Here is a 19222-nt window from a genome sequence, read left to right as displayed (position 1 = left end):
AATCTGTGTTGTTTTGGTCTCAGATGAAGGGAGCGGTCGCTCTGTGCGCGTGGAGGGCGTGATGACGAGACTGACGCGTATGACGTGGCGAGCTGAATCAGCCAAACCGAACTGTTCTCTTCTCTTCACTTCAATAGATCATAGTCTCGCTGTTGGCGGCTATTAACACTGATTGTCAAAAAATGGAGGTTAATACGTGCAACATTCAAGTGCTCCTGCAGGCAGCGGAATATCTGGAGCGCAGGGAAAGAGGTATCACACGGCTTATTTCCTTCTCATATTGTTTGCATTGAAACACTAGCCGTTTCGGACAGTCTGCTGTTTGTATGTATTTTTCAAAGACTCCTTAATGTTTACACATTGTTTTTTCATGGGGATTCTGAGCGGGGGTTCTTTGTTGCAAAGGTCCATTTGTGTTTTTGTAGTGTAAAGAAATGGTGTCTTATAGTTGATATTATTGTGTTTGGTCCGGTGACCTACATTTCAGTTCTGTTTTGGACACAAAGGCGCGAAATCGTCATAGATTTGAAAATGCAGCAGCGCTGCACGTTATTCTACTGTAGTTACAATGTATCAACCGTGACAACTTGTTCACTGGATACATTGTCACTACGTAGCGTTCCGCTGGAAACATTGTTTCAAACAATTCGATGGCGCCAAAACCAGAAAGCGGTCTCGAGTACAGCTGATTTGATTTGGGATGCTGACATATAGTTGCAAAAAACATCTTTCTAAAGCACTTGTGTTTTTAGATTTAAAATTAGGCAACAGTCAAACGTCCGTTGTATGTGTGTATGTCCTAATGTGACTTATTTTAAGCATATTTAAAAGCATTTTTTTATTAAAGGAAGTAGGCTTTGATAATGACAACTCATGTTGTGTATTATTTATTTATTTATTTATTAATTTGCAGAGGCTGAACACGGTTATGCCTCAGTGCTACCATTTTACAGTAATGGGGTCGCAGATAAGAGAAAGAAACAGAAATCAAAGACTCATTCACAAGGGAGCAGCAGGTGAGTGTGTGTAAGGTGCACATCAGATCCTGCTCTTTTGTTCGCAGATGGCTGTTGTCTGTTCTATTCATAATACTGTATAACACTTGTCTAAAAAAACCTATGTGTTATATATATATATATAAAACACATAGGCCGCTCTGGCCGCTCACTTCCACTTTTTAGTCCCAGTCCAATTTACATGTCGAAACAGGACACATTTTCACCTATGCCATCAGGGTAACACATGTGACACTAAAATAATGCAATAAACATTAAGTAAGCTACATAAAATGTATTGGAATATTTCGGGTTCAACACAAGTTAAGCTCAATCGACAGCATTTGTGGCATAATATTGATTACCACAAACATTTATTTCACTTCCATTGTAAGTGTCTTACTGGAACCAAGATTTTTGCTTTTTTTAAAAAGAAAAGGATGGAGAGTCTAAATACATTTTTGGTAATCAATATTATACCACAAATGCTGTTGATTGAGCTTAACTTGTATTGAACCTGGAATATTCCTTTAACGGAGAACACCCCAATGTACATAACTGATATAAAACTATAAGAAGAAAAAAACTTAATTGTTAGGTACAGCATAAACCCAAATCTTGGTCTTAATTTAAGAAAATAAGAAAAATCATTAGTAAAATATACATTTACATTTATGCATTTGGCAGACGCTTTTATCCAATGTGACTTACAGTTATTACAGGGACAATCCCCCCGGAGCAACCTGGAGTTAAGTGTCTTGCTCAAGGACACAATGGTGGTGGCTGTGGGGCTTGAACCAGAGACCTTCTGATTAACAGTTATGTGCTTTAGCCCACTACGCCAACACCACCACTCCCAAAAATATATATTTTTATATTTATTTCTCAACTGAGCTCTCTTTAGTTGAGACATATTTAATATACTATATATTTTCAGTAATCAGATGAGTAATTTTCACCTGGCAAAAACAATAAAACAGGAAATAATCTCATAATATTGTATTGAAAGAAAGGACTCACTCCATATTTAGAGACCAGAATATTACAGAGATTTGGGGCTGGGCTTTTTTGAAGTGGGCCAGTATGATACCAACCAGAATACATAGTAAGAACAACCAAAGTCCCTTTCAAAGCAAGTCAGTCCACTCAGCGAACATCTTTGGTATGCTCTCGGGCAGGCTGGGCAGCTATTTTTCTATGTAAACAAGCAGCATCAAAGCTCCCATCTACTTGAATGGGGAAAGGCCGAAATCTCCAAAAAACTTGGTCAAGGTTACGATCAAAGAATATATTTCTAATCAGCAGTAAAATCTGAGCTTCTTTACCTCAGATTACACTAAAAAGCGTTATTTCCCTAGCTTGTCTAGCTAATGCACATGGGCATTCTCCTTTTCTAAATCCGTTGGCCAATGGGCATTCCGATTTCTCCCATTCATTTTAATTAAAGTGGCTGTCTCTGCTTAATAGTCTCTAGAACAACTTAGCACTCACATAGCAATATCCTGTCAACCATCCTTAACACCATAAAGGCACTAAACTTTGCATGAACAAACACCACTAACATTTTATTTTGTAACTAAATGGCAAAATTACTGCAAACTAAAACTGTTTATTTGTGTTTCAGGTCTGTTCACAATGAATTGGAGAAACACAGGTACTTTCTTAATTATATATAATTTTTTAATTCTGTGCATAGTTTCTTATTACATATGGCTTGTTTAAAAGCAGATTGTTAATGTTGTGTGTTTTGTGGTTGTAGGAGAGCTCAGTTGAGACATTGTCTAGAGCAGCTAAAACAGCAGGTTCCTCTATCCTCCGATTCAGCGAGGAACACAACCCTCAACCTGCTCAGAGATGCACAGCTGCACATCAAGGTGAGCAGAAATGATCTGTAAACAAAAGACTCTGCATTTGACCACTTAACAACCATAATTTTATGGTATATAGAAACTGCATAATTATTTACAAATACATATATATACAAATAAAAGTGCCAGTTGCTGGAGAGTATCATAATCAGAATGAGCTTTATTGCCAAGTATGCTTACACACAAGGAATTTTTAATGGTGACAGACGCGTCCAGTGCAAAGAGAATGCAACCATACAGTATATACATACATGCAAACATATACATTTAAACATGTATACATATCAGAGCTGCACGATTCTGGATGAATCGAGAATCACAATGTTTATTGCTTAGAATAAAGATCACAATTTTCTCAAGATTCTGAAGGAAAAATGCTTATGTGATTTAAAAAACCTGGACATAAGGTTACTAAACAAAGGAACATGTAATGTACTAGAGGTTCTGACCAAATGTTCTCTACTTCAATCTATGCAAAAATGCAATAAAGTTGTAAATCAAATATATACATTTAAAACGTCCTAAATCCACAAGAGGGCACAACGAATACATTACAAACTAAACAGCACCTTGTTATTATTGTAAAAAAAATAATAATTCTGTTAAAAAAATAAAATAAATAATGCATAAAAAAATAAATGAATTTTTTTTTTTTTTTTTTGGGTGTGAATATACCTTTATGGCTCTCTTGTTGGGGTAGGGACTAGGGAGGGTGTGTTTTCTTTCTTTTTGTCTGAAAATCCTGTATTGTACATGTATTGTAAAATAAAATAAAAATATGTTCAAAAAAATAAATAAATAAATAAATGAAATGGTTTAGCCTTTTTCTCATATGCCAAGTAAAAAGCCAAATGAGCTTCATTAACAGTTTTATGTCAAATATGCAATAAAACACTGTTATTTTACTAATTTAATATATATATATTTATATTAAAAATTGTAATTAAAACAATGTGGCCTTCAGTGTCTTCAGAGCCAGTAATTAAATAGAGAACAGAGTAATCAGTGCTTTAAGTTTTTCAGCAACAGTAATTAAACATAAAAAAGGTATATAAAAAAGAAAAAATTTATTTAATGCAAAATGACATTTTGCTCTGTAATTATTAGATATACATTAATACTGACTTAATGCAGTAAGAATGCCGACAGCATGCAGCTTATATAGTTCACACAAATCTAACACTTTGAAGAATTTGTCCCATCTGCTTATACATTAACGTCTGTGTTTGCTTTAATATCTCGTCAAGACAGATTAGGTAAGATTTAATGCAGATTTAATGCCATCTGTTTACACTCTCGTAATTAATTAACAGCTGTGTTTACATTGATATCGCCTAAGAGGAGTAAAAACAGCGCAGAGTCTCGTGCAGGGGTCCTGCATTCATCACAAGGCACAATTGCATGGCATAACAGAAATCCGGTGGTCCATGCATGGCCATGAGATTTTCAGCTGCACTGTTGCTACTAGTTTGCTCAAGTCTGGTGATTTTTACATACATATACTGTATATATTTTCTTTTCCCATAACATAAACCATGCCATTAAACTGTACATATATGTGTTAAAATAAATTAAAAAGGCCCTAGTAAACAATAACATCAAACCCACAAATTGAATTGATGAGCTCAACAGCAAGTCAACAAAGGAGGAAGAAAAAGAAAGAGAGAGTCAGGCAGGAGCCAGTAGGAAGACAACAGAACAACAAAACCTCTCAGGCTGCATCAGTAAAATGCACGATGTGTAATCTGTATTGTTGATTGAGTGCAGGCAAAATGACCCACTCACACCATTGATTTAATGAAGGCCATAGCTTGTCGTGGGCATGTAAAAGTCTTACGTCCATCCTTGGCATCAATTCTCAGCTTTGCAGGAAAAAGCTGTGCGAAGCTTACCTTCCGTTGGTGCAGTCATTTTTTACACTCTTTGAAACTGTCCCGCTTCGCTTGGGTCGCTCTGGAAAAAAAGTCCAAAACCATGATGTTGTGGTCCTCCCAGCACAACTTGCCTTTATTCCTCACCATCCGTAGAACAAAGTCTCTGTCAGCCGACCATCAATATTTTGCCAGGTTAGACATCTGTCACCCGCCCCCGGAAGCTGACTAAGAGCTCTGTGCACGTGTTCTATCTCGAGGTGTCCGACGTGTGAGAACGTAAGTGCTTTTTAACGTCCCCACAGACCGACGATTTCAAGTGATCATCTGTGTTCCGCAACTGCTTTCGTGTCCTTAAATAACGTATAACGTGCAAGTAAAGACAGCCAGTGGACTTTTTGGTGCCCCCCTAGGGTAAGATGGTGCCCTACGCAGACTACAGTTACAACAGTACCATGTTCAGTGTTGTAGTTTCCCAGCTGCTTTATCTCTCTGTCAGCTCACCGGCCGTGACGATTACATATGTTGTGTGGTGGGGACTATGCAAATTGCACTACACTGTGATGTCACAATGTAGAAAATTTCAAAATGAGTTTATGCGGGGTGGAAACAATAAATGCTCTTTTTGGGCTGGAGCAGAAGCTTTGAGTTCTAAAACTTGCAGTATATTTTTATAGTGCCATGACCCCCTTATATGTCAAAATGTCAATCAAAATTGGATTCCTCATGTCATGACCACTCTAATAATAATTTGATTCACAGATGCCAAGAACACACTACAAGAGAGAAAAACGTTGCCCTGTGCACATTTAAAGTGTCACAGGTTTTTGTTTTTCTGTTGTGTTGGTGCACAAAACTAATGATGGGCTGAAGGGCACTAACAGCGAGTTGGCCACAATCTGGGGCTTTTTGCTAAATACTTAAACTTCAAAGGATGACTAGCATCAGTCTTGTAGTGTGCGCTTGGTTTAATTTGGAGTATAACCCACCAGAGTTAGGGCTTACAGCAAAATGTATCTAAAAAAAAACTAAATACAAAACATTTAAAAACATTCAGTTTTACAGACAATATATATTATATATTGTTTTAAAGAAGCACTAGAACATTTACTGTATACTAACTGGTTCAAAACTGTGGTCTGCCAACACAGAGTAATCAATTAGAGATAGTGGTGCATTATGTCAATTATGTGGTCACACTCTTGTGTTCACGTGCTCTTGCAGAAACTGCAGGCGCAGGATGAGCGTGCAGAGCTGTTGAAGGATCGGCTGCGCTGGAAGCAGAGAGAACTGCGCATACGGTTGGAGAAACTGCAGGGCAGCACGGAGCGGATGCGTAATGACAGCCTTGGGTCTGCTGTGTCCTCAGAGAGATCAGACTCTGAGAGAGGTAAAAATTAACCACATAATCAGGCAATATTAATGTTATGGTAGCACTTTATTTTACAGTACTGTTCTACATTAACGTACTATATACAGTAATTACAGCAACTATAGTACAAACCCAAAATCGAACCCTAACCTTCACCCATATTAAGTACATGTAGTTACCTAATATTACTCAGTACTTCCTTGGGTAAGTACGTACACTGTAAATATACTGAAAATACACATACTGTAAAATAACAGTATGGACAGTAATGACGATAATCACAAAATGGTCATATATCGACTGATTAATCAGTCTGGCTGACAAATCGATCTATTATTATTCAAAGTTGTTTCTTAATACTGAAGTTATTGTTATTAAGCCTATTGTAATAGGTTATAGTGCAAGTACATAATCACAGGAGTAACGATATGATTAGATTTGTTTGTTACATTACAGAGGACATCGAAATAGATGTGGAGAGCATGGTGTGGACTCTGGATACAGATGGTTTGGGCTCATCACATGCTGAGGTGGACCACAGCTACTCCACCTCTGATCATGCCTGGTTATGACCATATCAGACCGTCTCATACCTAGAAACATTACGAAACGGTATTAAGAGTATGAGGAACATCACAACAGGACTCAAAACTGAAAATGTGTGATGGGCTTTGCCATTCTTACCACAGAAAAGCCTTGTTTTGGAACCATCCGTCGCAAACTACTTGTAAGCATGACTGGAAAACGTTTGTGTTGTGTATTCTTCACAAATGCCATTATGGTGCTCTAGTATGCTATACACACACTTGATTCAAGTGTAACAAGTTTGGTGATGCTATACTTTCACATAATGATTTTATTTTTTATCCAGACTAGTTATGATAACATTGTACCGGCTAGTTGTCTTCTATCCAGCAAATGAGCTTAACTATAGGGTCAGCCTGCAGTACACATTTGCTTGCACTTATACCTTTAATATCCGGCATATTTAATTTGTCGTCTTTTTGTTTTAAATACATTGCACAAAGCATACGCATGAGCACTTGCAATGTCTCGTTTAGATGTATGTCGCTCCATTCAGGATTGCTAATGTGTCAAATTGCAAATTATTTAAATGCAATTTTATCAAATGTTTGATATGTTTTTCTAATGGAAAAGATTGGGGAGGCTAATTCAAAGGTTATGCTGCAATTCATATTTTATGACTGTTACTTGGCAGAGGTACAATAAGGCTTTAAATGATTGTTATTGAACTGCTCGGTTCCCACAACTCTTTTTCTGCATCTTTTTTAGTCCTGTTCTTTGGTTTACTTGAGTGAATTAACGTTGGTGCTATTAAAACTCCGGACAAGCTCTTACTACGCAAGAAGCCTGAAAAACATAAAATACTGAAGTTAATTTTTTATATATATATATATATTTTTTTTTTTACGGTAGATTTTTTTAACAGTTGTATCCCCCTTTAAGATGTGTTAGTCTTTGCTCATGTGAAAAAGTCCTGGTTGTTACCTTTTTTATGTAATATTGGTAAAATACATGGGCTGTATTTGCAAACTGTTCAATACCTGCTCAAATCAGCCTTTTATGCAAACTATTATAATCATGCCTGTGTTTTTAGATGTTTGTACATTAATTGTGTTAATGTACACTGCTAAATGTACATTGTATGTACTGTTTGAACACCAAATGCCTTATTTGTATGTCATTCGACCAGGAACACCTTTGTATTTATGTCTCTCCTTGTACTCATATGTAGCATTTTATTATTTTTTACCAACATAAAACTTTTGTACAAATAAATATTTTATGTATTTAAGTTGACTCATTGTCATTATGCTGTGCAACATTTGTTCTGTTCTGTGTGGTTGCGCTGCATGAGAAAAGTCCTCAAGGGATGCAATCAGAATTTGACTGAACTTGATTGGAACAAATTTGTCAATTACACTTATGTATCGCAGCTCTATTAACACTTATTACACTCCATATGTTTTGAAACATGACATTGTATTACATAGTGTTTTATTTTACTTAATTACACTGTGTGTAATTTTCATCAAATTCTTTTGAGTAATTTTTACTTCATTACTACATACACTCTAAATTGTATTTTAAGGTTTACACATCTTAATTTCATTATGCATTTCCATTAAATGGGCCATATTCTATTCTATACATATATTCATTAAAATCAACATAAATGAAAAATGTACCCCATTTACAGTACTTATTCCCTTTATACATGTTCCTTGTCTTAAATTGGACAATTAATCAGTGCATGATAATCCTCAGAAAAACATTTTATTTGCAACCTCTAATCAAACTATAGTACCTATCTCTGTTTCTGATGGATCTCACACTATATACTGTTTCCCAAAGAATATCCCATTTCATTTGGAAATACATGCACCTTGGGCTGAATGTTGTTTCGTGCCGAAAATAGTTTTTTAGCCTATTCTTGAGCTTTACGCATTTCAATTTCATAACAAAATTCCATCAAATTGAATTCCGTAATCTTTAAAAGTTTTATTATTATTTGAAAGATTACGTAATTCCATTTGATGGAATTTTATGAAACTGAAATGTGCAAATCATGTAGCCTTTATGGTTAACTTATTTATAGGTTTGCTAAAAACAGTCGTAATTTAGTTTCAGTTGCCAATTTTCCACTCTATCTTTGATCATTAAAATCGGGCTCTTTTGATAGGCTACTGCACATAAGACCTTTATATGTAAATGAGCTGTTATGATTGGCTAAATGGTTTTACTTTTATCAGGGAAAGGTCACAAACAGCTTTAAAAAACAAACCGGGAAACCGGTCGGCACACATTTGTTCCCATTACCCTGATTTTGTATTGCATATAAACACCTTTACCGGCGTTCTTCCCGGCTCAAGTGTTGTGCACATGTAAGAGATGTAAAAGCATCCAAATGAATTAAAATCACAAATGAGAAATGAAAAAATGCGTCAGATAGAAAATATTTATTACAGATAACTGTTGATCACAATTATTTAGAGTTATAAATCAAGTTAAGCTATCTGTTTCATCAAAATTTGACATATTTTCTATAACAAATGTAACACTTGTTTACGGACACAGCAATTCTTTACGGCATATTCTCGCATGTGCCAAAGACTAGGCCACTCTGCAGAACTCTATAGACACTGTATCAAGTAGGCAATGACTGCTGGAATTGTGGACCCATCAATAAAGACAGAACTTCAATTTGAAGCAACAAATCACATGGATAAACAAGGCCGATTTCTAAACCTCAGCAAGAGTGAATATGAAGATTCAGAGATGGCCATCTTGGAAATCGATCAATTAAAATCACAGAAATTAATCTGAAATGCAAACAACGTCTCATGTAAACCATACTCGATAAAGCAGAAAGAGAAGTATGCGGATGCATTAAATCAAATTTTACTCCAGGGTTTTGGTTTAGAGAGGGAACAGGTGCGATGTAGCATCAGAGCAGGAAATGCATTCGATGTCAGAGGAAGCACAGTTGTATTTATCAACTTGTGTATCCAAAAGCTCATTTAAAAATCTCCATCAAACCTCGTCTAACAAATGTGCCCTGTATGATGGAATGGCACACCCCTTTTCAGCAGAACTGGGAGAGTCCGGGCACAGTGCACAGCTGCGACATGTCCAAACCCGTCGTCTGCTCATCATACATACTGTTTCTTCTGCGCTTGTGAGGCTAAATCTTTTGCTTTCTCTTTGGCAGCGAGTGCAGTCTTGCGTGCCTTTACAGTTGCAGTTTCTGCCAGTGTTCTTGTTGGTATTTCACCTGTGGGATAATTAGAGATGGATGTTTACAACTAAATTAATTAAACCATTAAGCAACCTCTTCATGCTTGAACTCTCGCTGACATCTTACCTTGCATCTTGGCCAACACATATTCAAAGCCTTTCATGGTCTTTGTAACGTTGCTCTTAAACCGGGCTAGACCAAATTCCTAAAAATGGGGTAAGACGGAAACCACTTTGAAGAAACATCATTGTTGCTAAGTGTTGTGAAAGTTCAAGTGGCATAATGTAACTGCAGACTAATCAGCAGCTCGCTATAAACACCACACGTGATGCGTGTCATCACCTACATCAACTTGACAGTCCAGGCTGTAGTATACTTAATGATATTTAACGTCTTAAAGGGATAGTTCACCCAAAAATGAAAATTCTCTTATCAGTTTCTCACCCTCATGATATCAGAGGTGTGTATGACATTCATTCTTCCGCTGAACACTTTTGAAGAAAAATAGAAAAATATCTTAGCTCAGTTGGTCCTTAAAATGCAAGTGGATGGTGATCAGACCTTTGAAGCTCCAAAAAGAACAGACAGTCAGTATAAACGTCATCCAAACGACTCCAGCTGTTAATGTCTTATAAAGAGAAATGACCGCTTTTGTATCGAAAAAGATCAATATTTAAGAACTTATTTTTTTTTACTCTAAATCCGGTCAGGAGCAGTATGTGCATGTAATCGTGTTGGCATGTGAGAACTGACGCATATGCGTCACAGCCGGAAGTGTGTAGGAGGAGCGCTGTACAGAAGCTTCGTTGGTTTTGGTTTAGATCTGCATTTGTTTCTTTACTCACAATTGTGCGTTTTTGTCCTTATCGTAGATGTCTCAACCAAGAGAAGAATGTGAGATTATGTCCGTAACATGCCAACGCAAATTTGTCACACAAGAAACCGCGTTAACTCAGCATTCTCGCAATTACGTCACATCGCGCACATACTAATGCGGACCGATTTATAATGAAAAAGTCTTAAAAACGTATCTTTTTCGCAGCCAAAAGTGATTGTTTCTCTTTATAAGACATTAATTTAACTGCTTGAGTTGTTTAGATGCGTTTATGCCGACACCATCTCTTCTTTTTGAAGCCATCCACTTGTATTTTAAGGACCAAATGAGCTAAGATATTTTTCTATTTTTCTTCAAATGTGTTCTGAAGAAAGAAAGTAATACACATCTGGGATGGCATGAGGGTGAGTAAATAATGAGAGAAATTTTATTTTTGGGGTAAACTATCCCTTTAATGCATTTCAACAGATCACAAACTGCTGAAAATAAACATCCTTTGAGGATATAATTTCATATGAAATATTTACAGTTGAATTTATTTTCTTTACCCACTGACCTGAATTGCTCTAGAGAGGCCGTACAGGTTGGAGGAGATCCAGGCTTCTCTCTTGATCTCTATCCAGCTGTTGTTGTCAGCGTTCACTCTGTACATACAGCGCTCTTCAATACTCTACATGAGAAAACATGGTGCAGATTTTGTTGTTAGCATTTGCCAGTTGTTTCAAAATAAGCAGGAATTTTAGCCATTCCAAGAAATCAACCAAAAATACTAATTTTAAGTAGCTAATATACATGTGCCAGCTGGCAAAGCTTTAATACCTGTTGAATGTGTACAATGAATAACACTTGTATATATTAATATTTATCACTAGAGGACAAGAGAGTACAAAAATCAAATAAAACAGTCCTCACTGTCAAAACACTAACAGCAAATCCTGATTTATAATTAACTTAATACATTTAAAAGTATGTGTATAGAGCATGATTCCACATGGAATAGTTCACCCAAAAACACAATTTTCTCATCATTTTCTCACTCATATGTCGTCCCAAACTCTTATGACTTTCTTTCTTCCGCAGAACACAAACAATGTTTTTTAACGGAGATATGATGTCTGTTTGTCCATACAATGTATGTGAATGGTGACCCAAATTTTCAAGCTCCAAAAAGTCATAAAGGCAATTTAAAAGGTAATCTGAATAATTTAAATTATTTAATCCAAGTCTCTGGGCACAACCAGGATTTTCTGCTCTATTACACTTTCTAACGCTTGATGCATCCAAAGAGCACTAGATGGTGCTAGGAATCAAGCTTTAAAATGTAATTAATCTTAAAATCGTGTTATCATAGTGAAAAAAGGAGTTACATTTTGGTCAGTTCTCACCCAAAATAGACATGGATTAAACCAATGGAGTCATATGGAGTACTTTTATGCTGTCTTTGTTACTTTTTGTAAGCTTGAACACTTGGTCACCATTCACTTGCATTGTATGGAAAAACAAACATTTCTCCATTTAAATATCTTGGTTTGTGTTCTGCCGAAGAAATAAAGTCATACACATCTGGGACAGCTTGAGAGTGAGTAAATGATGAAAGTATTTGCATTTTTGGGTGAACTATCCCTTTAATGCATCTGAATATTTACTTTTGACCGGTAACTCTCATTATTACTATAATAAAGTAATGAAAATGATCCCTTCTGGACACAATGTTAATATTATAAAAATCACCAGAACAAATTATAGGAGTATGATCATGATTTAAAAATACTTTAAATAACTTTTCATTTAAAATAACAATTTTACCCTTTTTGTTTGGATTTTAGTAATGACAATCGGAGTGGTAAATGTGCTAAACTGTCATTAAAACAAATTTTTTTTCTTCCCCCTATTGATTTTGTGATGAATTATGAACCAAACACGCTTTATAAAATTCACCCAAACGCAGCGTGTATTATAGACAGTCATAGAGACTGTGGCCCACCATGACACGTGCGTGAGTGATGTTCCAGGTGAGCGTGGTCATGGTCCTGCTTTGAGGATCCACTATTGAGTCCTCAATGATGTAAGCTTTCTGTGCCATATGAGCTGGCAGATACTTCTCCGCCCAGCGAGGAGCTCTACTAGTTTTGGTCAAGAGTCGTCTGGAAATGAGATGGTTGTCCGGAGTGATTTCCCGAAATACAATGTCTTCTGTCAAAACATGATTACTGAGGAACAGAAAATAACATGACATGAAATTAAAAAGTTGGATATACAGCTGAATCAGACATTTAATTGACTATATCACAATTCCAGTGGGTCAAATGTTCACATACACTAAGTTAACTGTGCCATTAAGCAGCTTGGAAAATTCCACAAAATTACGTCAAGCCTTTAGACAATTAGCTTCTGATAGGAGGCGTACTGAATTGGAGGTGTACCCGTGTATGTATTTTAAGGCCTACTTTCAAACTCAGTGCCTCTTTACTTGGCATCATGGGAAAATCAAAAGAAATCAGCTAAGACCTCTGAAAAAAAATGTGAACCTCCACAAGTCTGGTTCATCCTTGGGAGCAATTTCCAAACATCTGAAGGAACCACGTTCATCTGTACAAACAATAGTAAGCAAATATAAACACCATGGGACCACGCAGCCATCATACCCCTCAGGAAGGACACACATTCTGTCTCCTAGAGATGAACTAGTTTGCTGCAAAAAGTACAAATCAATCCCAGAACAACAGCAAATTACCTTGTGAAGATGCTGGAGGAAACAGGTAGACAAGTATCTATATCCACAGTAAAACGAGTCCTATATAGATATAACCTGAAAGGCTGCTCAGCAAGGAAGAAACCACTGCTCCAAAACTGCCATAAAAACACCAGACTACAGTTTGCAAGTGCACATGGGGACAAAGATCTTACTTTTTGGAGAAATGTCCACTGGTCTGATGAAACAAAATGTGAACAGTTTGGCCATAATGACCATTGTTATGTTTGGAAGCAAAAGCGTGAAGCTTGCAAGCTGAAGAACACCATCCCAACCGAGAAGCATGGGGGTGGCAGCATCATGTTGTGGGGGTGCTTTGCTGCAGGAGGGACTGGTGCACTTCACAAAATAGATGGCATCATAAGGAAGGAAATGTATGTGGATATATTGAAGCAACATCCCAAGACATCAGCTACGAAGTTAAAGTTCAGTCGCAAATGGGTCTTCCAAATGGACAATGACCCCAAGCATACCTCCAAAGTTGTGGCACAATGGCTTAAGGACAACAAAATCAAGGTATTGGAGTGGCCATCTCAAAGCCCTGACGCTCAATCCGATTGAAAATGTATGAGCAGGTCTGAAAAAGTGTGAAAAACAAACCTGGCTCAATTACACCAGTTCTGTCTGGAGGAATGGGACAAAATTCCAGCAACTTATTGTGAGAAGATTGTGGAAAGATACCCAAAATGTTTGACCCAAGTTAAACTATGCTACCAAATCAAAGTGTACGTTAACTTCTGACCCACTGGGAATGTGATGAAAGAAATAAAAGCTGAAATAAATAATGATCTCTACTATTATTCTGACATTTCACAATCTTAAAATAAAGTAGCGATCCTAACTGACCCGACAGGGAATGTTCTATACGATTAAATGTCAGGAATTGTGAAAAACTGAGTTTAAAAGTATTTGGCTAAGGTGTATTGTACTGTACTTCAACTGTAATAATAATACACACAGTCAGCTTAAACATCAACAACCAAAACGAGACGTTATCTGTACCTGTAGGGGTTGGGATATCTCTGCCAGAATGCAAGAAACACTTGGTCCCATGAGCTCTTCAGAAAGCCTGCACAGCTGAAGTATTTCACCATTGTTCCCACTCAACCCACTTGTGCTGAAAACCGCAAATGAGGACCAAAACAGCAATGCATTATTATCTAAACATGACACAACGATAAATTACATTTAGATGATAAGACCATGCCTTATGTTGATCAGGTGCCGTTGAGTAACCCATAAGCATTTTCTAATTGTGATCCTCAAAAATGTCTATCTAGTCAGTTCAGTAGGTTTTGAGACTGTCATGCCAAACAATGCTGTCTAGGCAGCCAGCTAACTAAGTTTTGAGATTTTGTCATTTAGAAATCTGAACTGGAACAGTTTCAGCTGATCAGTGTCATGCAGAAAAGCTGCTCGTGCCGTTTAGCTCGGTGATAACACGTTTACTATATTTCTGAATGAAATATTGCACGAAATAATCTGATTCTGTTTGCGCGTGCAGACACTACAGTAAACATGGATGTAAAACAGCACTTACCAAAGTAAACAGACTATCGAGCGTCCTATGAGGCGATTTTCTACTCCTACCTTTCACGTCTCGCGCATGGCGATCATTCGGGTTGTGTGTCTGGTATACATGATTGTACGTGACTGAACAGAAGGGAGGGAGGAAGGTTGTGGTCAGTGACGACACTTCCGGAAGATCATTTACATGACAGCACTGTACAGTACAGCTGATCTACGTGCAGTTCATCATGACCATCCACACAGTATTTCTCAAAGTTAACAAATAGTTAATTTGTGCTATAATCAATAGAAAAAACTGTGAGTTTACCGTAGGCTATGCCCCCCACCCCACACACTTTACATGTTTATTATTCATAATAACAATTGTATTTTTAAGTATTAGGCTAATATGTATGCATTTAACCCAAACTTGTGTTTGTTGTGTTTAACGCTTCTTTTGATTTGTTTTGCTTCACATACTAAAAACGACTTCATACTAGGACCAGTAGAGGGCAGAAATTGATTACATTTGTTCCAAACTTCTATTAGGCGTTCTACAGGGGGGTTTACAAACTATACAAACCCAAATATATCTATCTATCTATTCTTTGTATATTCTTTCTTTCTTTCTATCTATCTATCTATCTATCTATCTATCTATCTATCTATCTATCTATCTATCTATCTATCTGATTTATCTATCTATCATCTGATTTATCTATCTATCTATCTATCTATCTATCTATCTATCTATCTATCTATCTATCTATCTATCTATCATCTGATTGATCCATCTATCTATCTATCTATCTATCTATCTATCTATCTATCTATCTATCTATCTATCTATCTATCTATCTATCATCTGATTGATCTATCTATCTATCCATCTATCATCTGATCTATCTATCTATCTATCTATCTATCTATCTATCTATCTATCTATCTATCTATCTATCTATCTATCTATCTATCATCTGATCTATCTATCTATCTATCTATCTATCTATCTATCTATCTATCTATCTATCTATCTATCTATCTATCTATCTATCTATCTATCTATCTATCCATCCATCCACCCACCCATCCATCTATCTATCTATCTATCTATCTATCTATCTATCTATCTATCTATCTATCTGATCTGATCTATCTATCTATCTATCTATCTATCTATCTATCTATCATCTGATTTATTTATCTATCTATCTATCTATCTATCTATCTATCTATCTATATATATATCTATCTATCTATCTATCTATCCATCTATCATCTGATCTATCTATCTATCTATCTATCTATCTATCTATCTATCTATCTATCTATCTATCTATCTATCATCTGATTGATCTATCTATCTATCCATCCATCCATCCATCCATCTATCTATCTATCATCTGATCTATCTATCTATCTATCTATCTATCTATCTATCTATCTATCTATCTATCTATCTATCTATCTATCTATCTATCTATCCACCCACCCATCCATCTATCTATCTATCATCTGATTGATCTATCTATCTATCTATCTATCTATCTATCTATCTATCTATCTATCTATCTATCTATCTATCTATCTATCCATCTATCATCTGATCTATCTATCTATCTATCTATCTATCTATCTATCTATCTATCTATCTATCTATCTATCTATCCATCCATCCATCCATCCATCCATCCATCTATCTATCTATCTGATTTGTTATCTATCTATCTGATTTGTTATCTATCTATCTATCATCTCTCTCTGTCTGTCTGTCTGTCTGTCTATTCAAGTATAAAGACCCATTTATGAGTGCATGTTGTCACTGTACTAAAGCCACATAAAATATGATCTGGAAAATATGAACATCATAATATGTTGACAGTGTATCATTTTACCCACTAATGTAATGTTAGGTGAATCTGAAGAGAAACATTTTCAAATTAATTCTAAATTATTTGTATAGCGTTTTCACAATACATATTGTTCTGAAGCAACTTTACAGAGACTAGTACATTACAAGCCCCATACAAAGCAGATTTATTATTTATGTATTACTTTCAATGACCAGTCTTTGAAAATAAGAATAAAAAATGAAACAATAATGATATCAAATTCAGTAAATAAATTTAAAGTTATTTTGCCTTAAGCATATTTAATTAATACCTCATGATAAAATATTCATTTTTACTGCCCTAAAAAAAAATGTAATCGTTTTTTCCCCTCCAGTTGTCCATGGACCTAGTACAAAACCCCTGCTCTAGTGCAATGTTCAAGCCCTTGTACAACATGCATTTCTTAAGCAATTTGTTTTCATGAAAATAAAATTAAAAAAACCCTTCAATCTTTGTTGCTTGTATGTAGACTATAAAAAATAAAAATAAAATGTGCACATGGTTTTAGAACAATTCATTAAGAAAATAAAATGTACTGCCCTGAAGAAATAGCTGTCATAAATAGTGGTATTTCAAAATAACCACCCAATGACCAAACAAAAATGTGTCCTGGACTGGACACAGTTATGTACAAGACAATAAATATTATAGAACCTGTATTATGATGTGCTAATGCCGATCATTTTCATCCTATGGCTTTTTGAATGTAGAGAGCAAATCTAAAGGTTTGAGCTGCACCTTTATATATTCTCAAAGGTTTCCTTTCTTTGTGCCCCTTTTGTAATGCACCAAAAAGAAGTGATTACAGTATGAAAAACATTCAGTTGTTCAGTGGCGATGAATAATGCAGCAGGTGCATTGTGGATGCTATTGTTTTGTTTTCATAACCACTTCAGCCAAATGTTAGTGTGAAGCAGGTGATTTTTCAGTTTTTTTGCTGATCTGTAGCTTTGATAAAGCACAACACAGATAGATTTTGGTTTTATTCGTGCAATCAGCCTCACTTCAGTGCATTTTATATGTCTGAGATCAGATCAGCAAATAAATCTGTAAAACAAGTAATAATAATATGCAATATTTAATTTCACATCACCAATGCCAGAGCACAAATGTATATGCTATGAAGCACACAATCATATGATTCTATAGATAGCAAGAAAACACTGTATATGAAATACATTATAGCATTTATACCAAATACAATCAGTAACATTAAGCAGTTTTATATATTTACATTATGCATATCAGTACATTTACTAAGACGTTTCAACATTTGACAAATCACAAAATCAAAATGATCCCAAGACATCCAGTTTACTTAAATATTTAAACTAACCTCCAAACTGGTAATAAGATGGAATATTAAAGCCATTAATTGGTTTACTGTAATGTTTAGATGCATTAGTTATTGATAATATCTTGCCAGTCTTTTTCTGCAGTAGAAATAGTATGTGTTCTCTGCATATTATGCAATGAATGTTGCCTATATTTTGATGACTCACAGTACTACAATTGCTGAAATGTGCAGTTGTAGTAGGTAATCAGTTGCATTGTGAGATACAAGATCCCACAACCTGGTCTCATAGAATCACATTACTATACCTACATTTTTGCAAAATGATTTTTACGTGGTTTGTTGTACATATCACAACAGTTTTCTAGTGCAATAAATACTTGTGGCGCTAAAACAACAATGGCTTTTATTTACTTTCATTCAAATCACGAGTAAAACAACAGATTATTAGTCGAAACTCTCTTACTAATGTGCAGGACTTTAAAGTATACATTCTAACATTGCATTACATAACCAACTACATTCACAAGCTTGCAACACGAACGACAGGGCTACATGTCCAGAAGAACTCGTGAGTTGCATGTGAGCCAAAAGTGTCCTAGAAGCACCACAAAAGTATGTCAACATTTGCATTTTTCATCTCACGTTTGCTTTTATTACATTATCAGTTAGGTTGGTTTTGTTGATTTAAAACTCGATAACTTGATTAATCTATAATCCCTCATCCGTTTGGGAGAGCATTTAACTCGTTTATAGCATCACACAGTGGACATTTGACCTCGGAACTGCCGCAAAACATATAATAAACCACACAATGTAATTTCGCAAACTCACATTATGTGCCACAGTCACATCATTTTCATGAGATTTTAAAGAGGCTGGGATCCCACACAGTTTTATAGTCAGGGTTTGGGGAGTAACGGAATACATGTAACAGGATTACGTATTTAAAATATCAAATATAAGCAAATGTATTCCACTACAGTTACAATTTAAATAATTGGTAATTAGAATACAGTTACATTCAAAAAGTATTTTGATTACTGAAGAGATTACTTTGCATTTTATTGTCAT

The 19222-nt window shown here is 35.7% G+C and overlaps 2 protein-coding genes across 3 annotated transcripts; one reads left to right on the top strand and one right to left on the bottom strand.

The window, feature by feature from the left end:
* Positions 1-100: 100 nt before the first annotated feature.
* mxd3 (MAX dimerization protein 3) lies at positions 101-7879 on the top strand. The gene is made up of 6 exons (XM_052154693.1): positions 101-252; positions 914-1016; positions 2620-2649; positions 2755-2869; positions 5959-6124; positions 6563-7879. The coding sequence occupies exons 1-6, from the start codon at positions 183-185 to the stop codon at positions 6676-6678; spliced, it is 600 nt and encodes a 199-aa protein (XP_052010653.1). The 5' UTR covers positions 101-182; the 3' UTR covers positions 6679-7879.
* Positions 7880-9074: 1195 nt separating this feature from the next.
* Positions 9075-15124, bottom strand: prelid1a (PRELI domain containing 1a). 2 transcript variants are annotated; one of them, XM_052154690.1, is made up of 6 exons: positions 14994-15124; positions 14456-14570; positions 12686-12911; positions 11258-11371; positions 9993-10071; positions 9075-9902 (listed from the first exon to the last, which is right to left on the bottom strand). In XM_052154690.1, the coding sequence occupies exons 2-6, from the start codon at positions 14545-14547 to the stop codon at positions 9781-9783; spliced, it is 633 nt and encodes a 210-aa protein (XP_052010650.1). In that variant the 5' UTR covers positions 14548-14570; positions 14994-15124; the 3' UTR covers positions 9075-9780. The 2 variants fall into 2 exon arrangements, with proteins under 2 accessions (XP_052010650.1, XP_052010651.1); XM_052154691.1 differs by having other exon boundaries at positions 15044-15109.
* Between the last annotated feature and the right edge of the window lie 4098 nt (positions 15125-19222).

The sequence above is a fragment of the Xyrauchen texanus genome, chromosome 23, assembly GCF_025860055.1.
Source record: "Xyrauchen texanus isolate HMW12.3.18 chromosome 23, RBS_HiC_50CHRs, whole genome shotgun sequence".
Lineage (NCBI taxonomy): Eukaryota > Metazoa > Chordata > Actinopteri > Cypriniformes > Catostomidae > Xyrauchen > Xyrauchen texanus.
This window is presented reverse-complemented; position numbering and strand designations above follow the sequence as displayed.